Source organism: Capronia epimyces, assembly GCF_000585565.1.
Source record: "Capronia epimyces CBS 606.96 chromosome Unknown aczIQ-supercont1.1, whole genome shotgun sequence".
Lineage (NCBI taxonomy): Eukaryota > Fungi > Ascomycota > Eurotiomycetes > Chaetothyriales > Herpotrichiellaceae > Capronia > Capronia epimyces.
This window is the reverse complement of record NW_006912904.1, coordinates 2,240,670-2,255,673: the sequence shown is the minus strand read 5'-3', so window position 1 is coordinate 2,255,673 and position 15,004 is coordinate 2,240,670. Positions and strand designations below refer to the sequence as shown.

Genomic DNA, 15,004 nt, shown 5'->3' with positions numbered 1-15,004 from the left:
GAAGGCCCTACTTTCACACACGTCGAACGCGTTTGCCAAAATTGCAGAACGAACAACTCTATCGCGGTGGAGAAGCTTTACACGCCATTCAAGTGGGTGGTCACGGCGACACCCATGATCAACCGAGTCTCGGATCTGCTGGGATACTTGAATCTGTTGTGGGATCCTGCCTGGCGCAGTGACTTGATGTACCTGGACAAGTTTCCCCTGCCTGACGACCCCAAGGCCCTCTCTCTGCAATCCACCACTCAGACATCCCGGGACCAGGCCCCCAACTACCGCCACAAGTACGACAAGTGGCCTCTCTACATGCGGGACCCTCGGGTCTTCGCTTCCCTGCTCAACCGGGGCTTATTGGCGGCGGGGGACTTGGCCCAGAAAGTGTTACGCAACATCCTGGGACGCATTCAATTGCGCTGGACCATGGCGTTAGGGTTAGAGTTTAGGAGAGACTACTGCTCCATCGAGTTCACAAAAGCGCCGTATGTAGGCCACCATCTTGGTCGAGGAGCTCCGGGCGGTCGCCTGCCTCTTTCTGAGAGGTCTTTGGCGCCATGTGTAGGAGCAGGAACATACGGCTGCACAAGACTTGGGTCGTCAACATCCGTATGCACCAGGTGCAAAACAGCAAGACTTCCAACATGCATGCAACACAGGTTCCAACCCCCGAATCAGCACCCCTGTCCCAGACGTATGGAATGCCACCACCTGGGTTTCAGCAACCACTTTCTCTCACCTCAACCCAGGGCGAGATCCATACCCCCGACCAAAGAGTTACTACACCGCGCGCGAAGATATCTTTTCTCCCAATATAACCACCAAGCGGTATACCTGTTGGCAACAATCCGGAAAGACCAGAAACTGGAAGATCTCCGGATGCGGCTTCCCGCACTCCTTGCATCCCAGTTTGAATCGGTACAAGTTCGTCCAAGCCAGAACTTCTTTTTGCCTTTGAACCGCTCTTGAAAGCTCAGATGTTATGAGAAAACAGTTTCGAGTGATATTGGGCGCGAGGCAACAAGGCTACACTAACTCTACACAAGGAGCTACAGGAGATCTGGAAAGACTACTTCTTACCAATTCCTGTCGCCGAAGCCGACGATTCGTGGTCTGGAGTTCGGGAAGTCTCGAAGCAGATGGTCGGGTCAGACCAGGCCAGATGCAGCTGCACAGGCTGAAACCATTTCTCTCTATTTACGAACTGCGATCTAGGGCCATCACTGATCAGGGAAAGTCACTGTTCAGTACCTTTCACACACGTCGAACGCGTTTGCCATGCCATGCAGGCCACCATCCTGGTCGAGGCCCTAACCCTAAGAGTCGTCATTGGCAACATTGGTGTATGCATCACCGACGACGACCCCGGCCGCATTCTCATCCCCGTCGCCGCCTTCATAGGGATCGGGCGCATTGTGGTACGCCCTACGACGTTCCCCGACCCAGCGAAGCCCTGGGAGCCAGCGGATGGCACGAACGGGGAGAGGATGCCACGAAGCCGAATACCGCCCATCAAGTATATGATATCTATTCCTGGGATCGACTTGATCCTGTTCGTCATCATCATATTCCAACTGACGGCTCTACAGCGGACATTGTACGACGCCTGTGTGACGAGCGATCTCTGGGAATCTGCCGATCTCTGGTTCTCAGTCATGGGCAGAGGCACGAGCACAATCCTTGAACACAGCAATTCCTGACACTCACCCAAGCGGCACTTGTCAACGAGCCAATCCCCATACAAGTGCAATTGGTGCTCCCAAACAATCACAGAGGGTCAGTGTTGCTTGATTGACGCCCTACAGGAGGCACAGAGCGCCCGAGGTCTTCCTTCACGCGCTGGATGTTCTGCAAATGCTAACCGAACATTTGTATTCCTTCGCCGTCGTCATCGAGTTACAAAGGTGTTCCATCGGAAAACCTCGGAACCTGTCGTAACTCGATAACGACGACAGCAACAACGAAGAAGATCGTAACACCGTATCACCGTCATCTCACATGATACGCCTCGGGAATGGTTCGACCAGTCGCAACAAATCCCAATACCATGGTCCAAGCAGCTATTCGAATCCCCCGACAAGGGACGAACCCATGTCTATCGAGGCCGGATCAAAGCCGCCTAGGCGAGGCAATTGCATCTTCGTTGTCAACGAAATGCTTAAAGCCTATGGTGCTAGAGGCACACCTCAAATACACTTTCGGGTATATTTTCTTACTAGTACCCAGTGATGCATGCTGGATGATTCAGCCTCAGCAACCGTAAGATGGCTCTGTGTGTTGATCGTTTGATGGCGAGTTGGTCAAAGCGAGTGGTTGGAACCTTCACTGCCTTTAATGTCGAGCATACGTTGAAAGGAAAAGATGTTCCGAACACACTGGCTGCATTGAATCTGCAAGTGGTTTGGATTCAACAGCTGAACTCAGACAGCCGTGTCCAGCTCCATCAGTACGTATGATGCCCTTCGGTCAAGTACGCCCGGCTATATCTCCCCCTGAACATCTCACCGTCCATCTTTCGGACGAGTCAGTGGGAGATCATCTGGTCGGGCAGGCCTATCTGGACCTCCCCGACCATCCACACCTAGCACCAGAGATCGAGAAGCCTCGCCAGGATCTCCTTGCCCTAGCGAGATCTCTCAGAGGTTCCGGACGGCCCTGTGTGTGCTAGATACGGCAGGAAGACGGCAATCCTGGTCGCAAAAAGACGGCAATCCCAGCCCTCGACACTAACACTCCTAGAAAGAAAAGAGCTGGGAAGCCTACAGAATACCGGGGCAAGAAAGGTCTGGAGAGACAACTTGGGGACGTTACACCGGTTGGTTCTGCAGCCATTGAAACATGCTCGAATGAATGGATGAGATGTTGACTGTTTCCTTCTATCCTGTTTGTGTGGCTGTGGCCATCCCCATACGATCCTTGCTTGACACGATCAATTCCGGCGAAATCAGTCAGGCTAGTGGGAGTTGAATCAGCGATGAAGTGGAAACAATCGGCTCAGGACGGGGCTGGAATTATAACACCAAAGACCAGTCGGCCAATACGTCAAGTAATGATTGGGAACCACGGATTCGACAGTACCAGTGGCTAATACACTGATGCAGAGATGAAGTCTACTGGGAAAGCCAACCTCTGTGGGTACATGTCTGCGGCTCAGATTTCACGATTGCCAACGTTCAGACTTTGCAAGAACAATTTATTGGCGACAGATGAGACCATCCTCTAGCGCAATGGATCCTGGAAGGAAAGACGACGTTCCTAATTCAACGAAATGAATTAAAGGAAAAAGTCTTACGTCCCCACGTCTCCGACTATCAGTGCAAGCACGCATTCTTAAGTTTCGACGAGTTCCTGATTGTCAATTGTATTACACCTCTCGAGGAAACCGAGCTTGAGAGAGAGCAGACCTGGTCCCATGAACGAACGACCCACGAGGTATACTTTTGCGAGATTGCAGGAGGGGGAGATCGTATACTTCTGGCATTGATCGACATCCCGCCAAGCAAGAGAGGTATAGTATGGTCCAACAGCGTGTGCTGATGGGCATGGATGAAGGTTTGAGGACAACAACACAGAGCTATGCTGAACGAGTATGAACTCGACAGGCGTTTACTTCATCAACACTGACAATGACTCGACATTCGCCTTGAATTCCGTGGCGGAGACCTGTTGCATCAACAGTGATAATGACTCGAACTGCGCCCTACTCGGGTTGAATCAACTTTGTCTGTCGCCCCTTATATACTCTTCATCGACATCAATTCGATGACTACTCTACATTCGCCTTGCATACCGCGGCGGAGGCCTGTTGCGTCAACAACAATCGGTATACTGCTCACAATTACATATATACCACAGCCACCATCATCGAAACACGCCCCAAAACCACCATAACCTCTCACGGAATACCGAACGATCGACAGTCTCTGGTTCCGATCCTAGGCCCGCAATCCGACTCCTCAGAGGTAACGATAGAAGACCTTCTAGAGGGAGATAGATACAAGTATCCCTTATCCATCACTGACTCGCTTCTTCTCCCACTGCCTTCCAACGGCAATCGACTATACCCTCGCCCGACCCTGAGGCGAGCCGAGCTGTTATGCTGCTTGTCCAAACCAAACTCTGAACATCTGAACTAACAACCTGATCCTGCCGGATGATCAGATCAGGATGAACTCTATGAGCTTCGAGCATTGCACATGGGTGGGAGATATGATTGCTTCTCTTCTGCCACTACCATGGTTTTGAAGGTATCTACATCATGGGCCCCACGCGATAGCCGTTGGGCTCTTCACCTTGGGCCGCATCATGAAGCAGAAAGACTCGGGGGTGACATCAACCCCATCGGATCGGGAGTCACGGGTCGTCGTACATCAACGGCATCGGGATCGGGGTCTTGGCCACTCTCACGACTTCATACACTCAGCGCCGGGGCTGACTGATATAAGATAGGCAAATGAATGGTCTGATGTTCTGCGAATTCGACGCGGTGTTCATCTCCTGGACGTTGTCCATGATCCCAGCCGAGGCACATCTTCCATTCCTGAGCTCAATGCGGAACTTGGTCTTCATATCAGTCTTAATGTTGTCGAGTACGCGACTGTGATGAACTGCAATGTACTTGCAGGAGAACTAAAGCACAAGTTAGGATCTATACTTTCAACCGCTCAAGTGCTAACAATGGACCAGAATCTTCAAACGACTTGCCGACAACGCAGCTCCAGCAAGCCTGATGGCGTATCTATTTGCCCAGAATGTCACACATACATCCATCCGACTTGGTTTAGCTTTCCTCAAACCGGGAGGCAAACTCGTCTTTGATTACCAGTCGCCGGACATGGAGATGTATACGATCGAAGTCAACTATGCCGTCCTGGCCCTCGACCGTGGCGCGCCGCTCCCCTTCTAGTCGTGGCAACGATGACTCTGCTGGCAACGGCACTGGCAACGGCAATGGAAGTGGTGAAGGTGGTGGCGGCGATATCATAATGCCGCTACGTTGGCGTTCACACGAATACAACTATGCGCTAAAGTGCCACGATTTCTATGGAGTCCACCGGCACCGCCCTGCGATTATACGTCGGTCATCGTGACGCTGTCGTGTGGTGGCCAAATCGGGCTCAGGACATCTTCAAATTTTGCCGGTCATGTCTTCAATATCAGTCTGTCGGACCACTGCGGCCTTCCCGCGGTTTGCTCCCAGTTCCGTTCCTCCAGAGCGTTCGATAAGGCCCGCACCGCGATCCGAGCTCTGGCGCGGGACACCGGATGGGAACAGAGCCCGACCACCACCGTCCAGGTGCCCTCCAGCCTAACTGGCAGAACGCGGATGGGATACGAGAACATCACCCACAAAGCGGAACGGAAGAAGCCTGCGCCGGAGTTGAGAGAATTCGGAATGCCCGTCTGGCTATGTACCATGAACTGGGACCCTAATTTGACCGGGTCGCCTCGAACAGCTGAGGTCGCGGTTGATCCAGGCAGTGTGCAGGTGGTGTGGTCTTATATATACCAAATGCGACAGCTCTCGAATCAGTGACGAGCCAGTCGAAGGCACAACTCGAGGAGCGATGGAATATGTTCAACGACGGGTTGAATTGGTCCAAGATCTGGAAGTCCACATGAGGGAGGGGTGTTGGTCTCATGATCCAGGCCGTGAGCAGGGATACTGTGCTTGAGGCTATCAACTTCATGTTCATGCTATTACACAAATCCGTGTGTAACAACCTGCGGGGCGACACAAAGCAAGGGTCTCACACATTGCGCAAGTCCAGGTGCAAGTCGTCCGCAAGGTCAACGACATCGTTGTCCTCTACCGCTGGCGCCCCCGCCTCGCCTGCGACGCCTGGGCCGTTGGCCTAAGGCTCTCTTCCCAATGCTCCTATTGTTCGGAGCCTCCTGGCCGCATCGTCGCCTTGATGCTATTGCGGCTATAGGCTAGAACATAGAGCTCTTGGTCGCGATACTCATACAGTTTTCAGTATGGCACCATGACACCAGCGTCCTCTGGGAGATCGCCATCCTTGTCGCTACCCTGATCTCCACTGTCGTCGCGCGATGTTGGCACTTCGGGGTTATGCTCGACCTCGACATTTCGATGCCTATGGAAGATTGCATGTGTATTTCGATAACAGAACTCCACATTGACAGCCGCCGAAGTACGTGGCAACATGCAGTGCTGGAAGACTGGCAAGCAAATACTGCGGTAGACCCCCAGAAAGCTGGGGCGATACTGAAAAGATTCAAGGACGACTGTAAGAGTGGCCTTGGTGCCTATCAAAACAGCACCAAAGACCCGATATACAATGGTTCAATAAAGTTCCGAGAGGCAATGGTTCAACAAGGTTCTTGTGCGGGAAAGTGTACGATACGATTACAAATTGCTTCCTCGGCCACGGTTGCGCATAGCGAGGGGTTTTCATTCCAGAGGAAACAGACAGAGGCTCAAAGTCTATTGCAGACACGCCGTCGACGGTGAAACGCAAACATCGGTTGGCGTCACCACTAGATGCAGGCGGCATCCAGGGTTTGTTTACCTACCAGACGAATGGAAGAACAAGCGAAACGCTGAAGTTCTTGGTCGACGGAGGGACGCTTCGACGTGACGCTGTCGAAGTACAGCAATGACAATGACACGGAACGCATTTCCTCGGCTTCCTCCTATTTGGAAGTCCGGAGGGCGCAGCCCTGGAAGCAATCCAATCTGTTTCGTGACAATCTGGAAACAGAGTCCAGGCTTACGGCCGTCAGTGACCAGACGCAGAGATACAAAGCTTGCGGCGGTCGAAACAACAGCTCCCACGTCGGTGATGACGTTCAGAACGAGTTTCAAGACTCAGGTCAGTCTTCAAGTCTGATTCTGATGTTGTGGGTGGCAGAGACGCCCGGAACACGGCCTGTTTCAAAACTTTTACTCCACATGGTGCTTCTCTCAATATATACTGCCCATGCATGGCCCTTGGTCCACGCGCAAATTTCGGCTGAAGCTCTGAGAGATGTGAGGTCGTCGTTAGGGTCGACCAGATGTCAAATTCCACTTCTCCCTTAACGGACATCCAATCACGCAACAAAATACCATCTTATTATTTCTTACGTTCATGATATACTCCTGCATGCCGAGCAGACTGGATTTCAGACAGAAAATGGTGGACCGAAGTCCATGGGAGCATCCTTCAAGAAGAGAATGAGAAACTTCGAAGAGAAGAAAGGAGCATCGAAGACAAGTTGGATGAAACCCACATGGTCAACCGCGATATTGACTTTGAGGTCCGCCACGAGTACCGCACTATGTTCACCACGGAGCCTCGACCGAAAATACTGAAGTTGGTGACACATACCCTAGGTCACGACAGCGTCGCATTCGTAATCATACGGGTCTCGTCTTCCTCATACACGACAATCGACGCAATCCAGGCCTGTGCTTCAGCATACTTATCCCCACGACAGTGAGTACTCTAATGACCGTACTATTAGATAGAGCTGCTAACATTCTATAGCATCCACTAAGACAACTGTTTGTTGTCTATCCGTGAGTATCCCTTTCTTCACCCCTTTATAACCTTATCGCCTAACAGATAGCAGACTCGCTTTCTAGTTTTTGGAGTTCCATGTTTTTGTTTCCTTGTTTTTTTTCTTCATTTTTTGTCGGGTAAGTGGAACAGCGGCGCCTTACTATCAACCAGTACTGATAATACGGGAGTAGGCATCATGTCGGTCAACCAAACTACCATTTATGGTAGTGAAAGGTTAGTTACGCTATATTCAGATGATAATAGTGATATTTACTAACAACGTGCTCCTAGTTCACTGGGATTTCTCCTAGTAGGAGAACCCGAGGGCACGGCCCTTGTTGCTCTGCGTGTGATGGTCTGGTCACTAATAGTGACCATATGGCTAGCTGCGACGGGCGTGGCGGTGCTCATGCCGTCGGCATCCATTCTCAAGATGCCGGATAATATTAACACGGCGATTCAAATCATCGGTCGACTATACCACACCGTCTTGGACCACAACAATGCAGCCAGAGTCCACTGTCTTCTGAACAGTATGCCACATCTCTCGGATATAATAGTCTTGTGCCGGGGATTGATTTCAAGATTGACAGTGCCGCCCTTCGGGTCATGCGTGTCAAGAATTCCAACAACTGGGCTCGGAGATCAGACTGAATAAAGGCCAAGGTCTCAGCCACAGCATCATGGATTTCGATCAATGCCAATGGTCGTGGGGAGAGCACAGGTCGAAAACCGGAACAGCCCCGAGCTCGGCAAATGATCGGATCTACTGTGATTCCGTTCAACACCCATGTCACCACACTCCAGAATGCGGGGCCGACACATATCAATCAGTTCAATGAAACCTTTCGGGCTCTGCAGAGACCACGTACTAAATACGACGGATGTGACTTTTTGGACAGCCATTGTCAGGAAGAACTGGCCCCACATTGAAATGCAAGAAGCTCAACGATCAAGGATGCATCAATTGCTCTCAGCGTGGAATTCCATGCTCATAGACTGACAGGGCACAGAATGACTCGACTCTACAGCTTTTGCTTTCAACCAAAATCCATGGCAAGGAAGTCTTTCGGAGTGTGGTTGATGAGCCCGAGTCGTTCACCAGATAGGGGTAGCAAAGAAGTCGAAATCGGTGCACTTTGTAAGCGTCACTGGTTCAGTTCGAGATGGGTTTGCCTAACATCGAGCAGGTCGGACATGGCATGGGCTACCTCAAGCCAGGAGATCTTCCGTTCGATGGTCAGGCCTTCTACAAGGCATACATGGAACGCAAGACCGTCCCGAACAATACAACGACACGAGATTTGTTTGGGCGGTCTGTCGTACGGCAATTGGAGTTCGTGGGGGATAGAGACGTCCAGAACTTGTCCCATGTGAATGCCATGATCGGCTACATGGTCGGCACAGTCAATCATCCTCGATGCGAGACGTGTCTACATGTGGTGGCACCTTCTTCGAAACGCGAACCGGTGTTCCCAGAATGCGTTTCAGTGCAGACATTGGTTCGAAATGGTTCAGGATACCTGTTAGCTGGGAAGTGTACCAGTTGTTTCCTGCGAGGACAGTCCTGTTCTCTATGCAGGAGCTTTATGGTCGCCAGGTCATCACTATCACTCCGTGCGAATTGCTATCCTGGATCCTGTCCCTGCCCCTGACCAGCTAACCAATAACCCGATCATACATTTCCCTACCACACCACTGCATATTCGGGGCTGGTCAGATGAGATTTTGTCGATCGTGACAAAGTCGGTGATGATTACTACTGGTTAATCCGAGCGAACAAGCAGGACATTTGGTTCCTGACAGCGAAGGCGAAAACTCCAGCTGATAAAGGGAAAGGGATACTGAATTGTATACGATACACCATACAGGATCCATTTTTACCGGGAGGTCTGTGAATGGTTCTGGGTACCCTCTAGCGAAGGCCGTACCTAGGCTACCGCCTGTTGGTAAGGGGTCGACGGTGTTTTTACTTCATCGAGTAGCCAATGTCACCAGAGTGGGCGGCCAGTTGCCTCGACACCCGAAGAAGGATCCCCAGGTGTCTGCAGGGCAGCCAGAGCCATCAAATTCCTCGATTTCTTGTTGATCTCAAAGTCCGCATCCAGACCGATACTACAATTCGGGGTGTCGTCGTCTCCGAGCATCGCAGTCTCAGAGACCAGTTCCTCCACAATTTGGGGCTATGTTCGGTGTCTATTGAGACTTCTGATCGACCCCATCTGGGTCGAGGGTCGATGAGCAAAGGCTTTTACTGACCTTGACAGTTACGCTAGCGGGCATGGCTGTGTACAAGCAATCATCGACGGAGCTGGGAATAAGAAGTCCATTATCGACGGACAATATCTTGTCCGGGTTCAGTCATTCAATGGATATGATGAGGTGGCAATCTCGTGCCACTGCCACGAGCAAAATGAACAACATCGATGCAGGCGGCAATTCGTGCCGTTGCCATGAGCATAATGAGCAACATCGATGGAGAATACAACGTGGGGTTTGGGATGCAATACCACTAGGCCTCTACGACGACACACGACACAGTGGCCGCAGACTCGAAATTCCCGATCGTGAAACTTCGACGTATGGTCTAACATTCCGCGGTCGAAAAGGAGGAGCTCCTGGCTCGCTTGGAGGACCCTGACGGTCCTGTCATGTATCTCCTTGTCAACACCAGGAGTTCTGCCCTCAGCTTCAACCTCCAAGGGCTCGAAGGGCGTTCGGAAGAAGTGCTCTGGATGAGGCCGGATGAGGCGGACATAATTGTGGTGGCACGGGCCTTGACCCAATGACTTGCACGTTTCCCCAGATGCGAACGACAATGAGACAAATGATGACCTATTCCCACCCGGACAAGATACCAACTATGTCTCCGGGCAATCGACGGTGTCGTGCCCGTCCACGTCACCGATACTCGCTCCCGTCAGCTCGCCGGAGGAAGAGAACCCCATTCAGGTCCGAGAGGGACCTGTCTGAGCTTTGTCTTTAAGAAGCTCAATACCGACCGCATGGTCGGTGTGGGAGCGGCCATGGTCGCCCTCCATGCAAACGGGGAGCGCAGTGGAAGGTGGGCGCAAGTGACTGGAGCGCGCAACATGGTACTAATACTGGAGATGCCAGACAACAACATGAATACAGTCATTCTGGAGATGCCCGACAACATGAATACAGTCATTCTGGAGATGCCCGACAATATAAATACAGTCATTCAAGCCATTGAACGCGTCCACCGCCTCATGTTACAAATGAGACACGCAATACTAATACTAGGGCTAGCCTCACCGTCACCAATGCTAGGGTTAGCCTCGCCGTCACTAATCCAGCACTAACAACACGGATAAATACCTCTTATTCATCGCTTCTAAACCTTCTCGTCTTTCTATCACACGCTTCATTCATCGCCACCAACCTTTTCTCGCATTCTCGGTCCTTCTCTACTCTTAGTTTAATCATTCTCAGTCATCATAGTAAGACAGATCCGCCTATAACTTCATCCCAAGCCTAAGGAGCAACGCTAACCAGCCATCACTCGGCTTTTCGGAAGGGCGCAAATACGCTCGGTCATCCCCTTCTTCCCTGGAAACTGAACAGCATCACACTCGGTCGTCAATTGACAGCATCACACTCGGTTGTCGATTGAACTCAGCCTCCGAGAAGAAGACACAATTCAGTTACGGAGGTCGAGTCGGTTTGTCTCAAGGGCGAACCGAACGCCTCAAATGAGGATCTGTGGGTTCTTGCGGCGTCGAAAGTCGAGTACTAACTCGATTGAAAGAGAGAGAGCTCGAGATTGGAAATTTTTGGAATACGGGTGGACGAACCGGCAGAGACAAACAAACACTCGAGTAACGAGGTTCCTCGGTGGTCTGGTTATCACTCAAGGCCTACGCGATAACAGCACCCATCGATACCTATCACCTGTACCTCTCCCCGTTTGACCTTCGGCCTTCGACCAAGCAAGGTAGAGGGTCGCCCGCCAACGACAGTTTAAAGTACGCCTCGCACCTGATAAGCTTGCCTCTCGCTCGTTAGCACCCCACCACAGAGCTATCCCTTGTGACTACACTCGACTACGGATATGAAGAAGGGGCCGATGGGGGCTGGAACCGAATTCAGGGCCCGACAGAAGATCATGGACATTCGGGCCTCCAGATGCAACCTCGAATTTCCCACACAGTACACTACTTTCCCTAGCTCTGTGTTCTAATGAAGCTATGTAACAGGAATGCTGATCGCGAATGTCGTCGCCCCACGATCGTTTCTGGAATCTCACTCTATGTCTATATGGATAGTAGAAGTTCGACGAGGTTCCCAGGGTTGAATCGGGCAAAGACCACTCTCTAGCATTCTTTGCAAATAGCCTATTTGGGCTCACACCGATCAGTACTTGGGGTTCGGCCAGTACTATACGGCGACCCGCGAGGATGTTTCTGCGCCGACGTACGACACTCATATCGGCCAGGCAATGTACCAGGTCCGATTAGCCTCAGAAACTACGGCATGCAGTGGCATTGTTATGTTCGGTGCGATCAGGCAAAGCGTTCTTCCCCAAGTGGAATGTCTGTCTCGGCTAGCCGCTGAAAAGCAATGGTAGGCACGTTTTGAGCAATCTCGGTCTCGACGCTATCAATATGTGGCCTGAGATGACATCCTAGACTGGTCGATCCTAATACTATTTCACGTCGCAGGCCTCATCTGCAATATCAAGACAAATGCAGACCCTGATGTTTCCCTGCCCAGATAACATGGGCCAATTGATTCAAACGGTCGGGCAGTGCACCGAATTGGTCAGGCCAGTGTCAGCGGACCAGATGCCCAAGAGTCGTTACGGTTGATCCAGACAACCGAGTGCAAGGTCTGTATACGACAGACCAGAGTGGCACAGGATGAGCTGCCATATTGGTAGTCCGCTCCAATGTGGCCATCTTGACTGTAGTCAAGTACTTATTGGAGAGACTTTGATAAGCAGAGGCCATTCCAGACAGGCGGGACACTGAATTTCGTCGTGGATCACGAAGACGAAGAATTGCGCTTCGATGTCACACTCGCGGGATGAGAGTCAGTGACGAACTTCTCATACCACCCAGCGAAAGATGGTCCATCCTGCCGAGGACCTCTGGTAGTCCTCGTCAGATCACCGCATATACGATGCCATGCAGCAAGCAGAGTCCAAGGGTCATCCACAATCCGGAATGTGAAACCTTGCTTTGTCCTCCCTTCTACGGAGGCCTTGTTGCCGTTACCGAAAAAGACGGTGGGCCTCTCTACTCATATACAACCGTCAAGACAAAACCGTGCACATACATGGCCACCACAGCGTTTGGAACACCCAACAAGGCCCTCGAAGACATGATCCGACTTTCAGTATCTCTCTCTCGCGGACATGCCAGCTACGGGCATCCAGCCTGTGACGATCCAGCCAGCAGATACTGACATACTTCGAAACCCCCTCTAGAAAGAAGCAATGTACGGCCGTCTGCACATATCGATATAATATTTCCTATATTATACGATTACACGATCTGCAATAAATCCCTGCGACACATTCCTGTCTGCATATATATACATGCAACTCGTTGCCTATTTGTGATTGCAGCACTGCCTGGGGACCCTGAGTCGCCGCCCCCGCTGTCCCGCAAGCTTCGTCAGAAGCTGTACGACGCGGCGAGGTATTACCATGATGGCCTGTTGGACGGCCTGCAGACTACTGGCGCCAACACCCGCCTCGCCGTCACACGGTGTGTCCGTTCCCTCCGGGCTGGCGCAGATGCTGTCGACTGCACCTACCAACAGGGTCACACTCGGTGTGGCCGGGGTGCCCAAAACAAGCGGTCTGCCAAGGACTGCAGAGCCGTACGTTTCACCTGCGATTCGCATGCGACAAGTTTGCTGACCATGTTTAGATCCCGGAGGCTTTGGGGGAGGGAAGGCCAGGGAGCTTTTGGGTCTGGTTGACCAGGTTGCTGGGGGGGCACCCAGCGGTTGAGAACGACGACGTCGCCGACCTGGCCCCTTGCCGCTCTGGGCGAAGCCCAAATCGACGCCGACGAGCTCCACCTGGACCTGCGCAATGCTCAAAGAACTTGAACAAACTCGGAAACAAACACCTTCGGACTCGGAAATTTCTCAAACGCATTCCGATTATGCAGTTTCGACATGATCGTGAACGAGATGGAATTCCTGAGACTTGACTGGATGGCAAAAGAACCCAGCCAGCTGGCAAGACAAGACTGTTGTTGAATGGCTCGGTAGAGACACAACTTGATACTGTGCTCCAAGAAGTCAGAGATCAGAAGTCAGAACAACGGGGAGAGCTCACTAAACATCTGATCGAATCTGAACACCCTGCATGAAATTCGATCACTCATCATGGGCTGCATTTGCAGTAAGATTGTGTCTGTGGTGGGATGTCGTCGTCAGGACTATGTCTGTGGTGGGATGTCGTCGTCAGGACCATGGCCCCGAATGTCTGGCACAATTCCATCAGACGGTTTGGAAACCCTGTAACCTCGGAGAAGGAGTCCTGGTGGAATCAGATCGATTCCGACGGTGGTATTGCGGAAGCTGTGAAAGTCACAGGCCAGCTCACGTCGCCTGCCTGGAATCGGAATTTGGTCCGCCCATTTGCATCTAAACCCGAAATGACCATCAGCGAACTTATCTCTCCCGAAGGACCTCCGAAGAGCCTTCGAGACTGTGGACATCTGGTTGAGGTTCTTGTCTGACCCCCGTGACCGTCACCGCTGCGTTATTTCACGCATATTTGACTTTAATGAAGCCGGAAACTGGTGCTCGTATGCATATGCATTCGGCCGCACGTTGCTGCCAGTGGCGAGACCAGAAAGATCCCCAAGACGTTTCGCCAATTCACTGTACGGCATGGTGGTCCAACATCCACAATGTCTGGAGGGCAGGACGTGGCACAGACCCCAAATGTCGGGCAAACAAGACGCGACTCAAACTCGTGCACACCAATGCCAAGAAGGCTCTCGTGGCACTCGAAGTGCACTTGCAACACGTGAACCAACTCAAAGAAGAATACCTGCGATCGGAAGCAGATGGCGACGTTCCCCCTCCACTGTCGGACAGTGAGGACGAAGCTGGCTTCGAGGCAGTCTGGTGGGTAGGAGATCCTAACCAACTGCCACCCGTCGTCATGTACAAAGGACGGTGTACCAGCCACAGAAGCGAACAGGAAACGACAACTCAGCATTCAGGAAACGTCTTATCAAGGCGTATAATCCCGAACCCTCAAGAATATGGAAACGCGATTGCAAACCCGGATGCTGGGCAACGGAACGCAATCAGCATTCCTCTCAGAGCAATATCGAATGAGCTCTGGGATATCGGCGCCATTGAACGAAGCAGCTTATGAGGGAAAGCTGACAGAGCACTCTTCGGTTTCGCGCGAGTCACGACCAATATTGACTGAGATCGAAAATCTCAATCGTGACACAGTCGTCAATTCACTGGGTGCGGGAGCCAGGAAAAGCAAACAAAGA

At 51.8% G+C, this 15,004-nt stretch overlaps 3 protein-coding genes across 3 annotated transcripts; all 3 read left to right on the top strand.

Annotated features, from left to right (window-relative positions):
- Window positions 1-1,280: 1,280 nt before the first annotated feature.
- Window positions 1,281-1,697, top strand: A1O3_00832 (uncharacterized protein; the record flags this gene model as incomplete). Its single annotated transcript, XM_007730982.1, has 1 exon — window positions 1,281-1,697. The coding sequence occupies one exon, from the start codon at window positions 1,281-1,283 to the stop codon at window positions 1,695-1,697; it is 417 nt and encodes a 138-aa protein (XP_007729172.1).
- Window positions 1,698-4,859: 3,162 nt separating this feature from the next.
- On the top strand, window positions 4,860-5,533 carry A1O3_00831 (uncharacterized protein; the record flags this gene model as incomplete). The annotated part of the gene is made up of 2 exons (XM_007730981.1): window positions 4,860-4,992; window positions 5,028-5,533. The coding sequence occupies 2 exons, from the start codon at window positions 4,860-4,862 to the stop codon at window positions 5,531-5,533; spliced, it is 639 nt and encodes a 212-aa protein (XP_007729171.1).
- Window positions 5,534-13,957: 8,424 nt separating this feature from the next.
- Window positions 13,958-14,877, top strand: A1O3_00830 (uncharacterized protein; the record flags this gene model as incomplete). The annotated part of the gene is made up of 2 exons (XM_007730980.1): window positions 13,958-14,221; window positions 14,332-14,877. The coding sequence occupies 2 exons, from the start codon at window positions 13,958-13,960 to the stop codon at window positions 14,875-14,877; spliced, it is 810 nt and encodes a 269-aa protein (XP_007729170.1).
- Window positions 14,878-15,004: the final 127 nt, after the last annotated feature.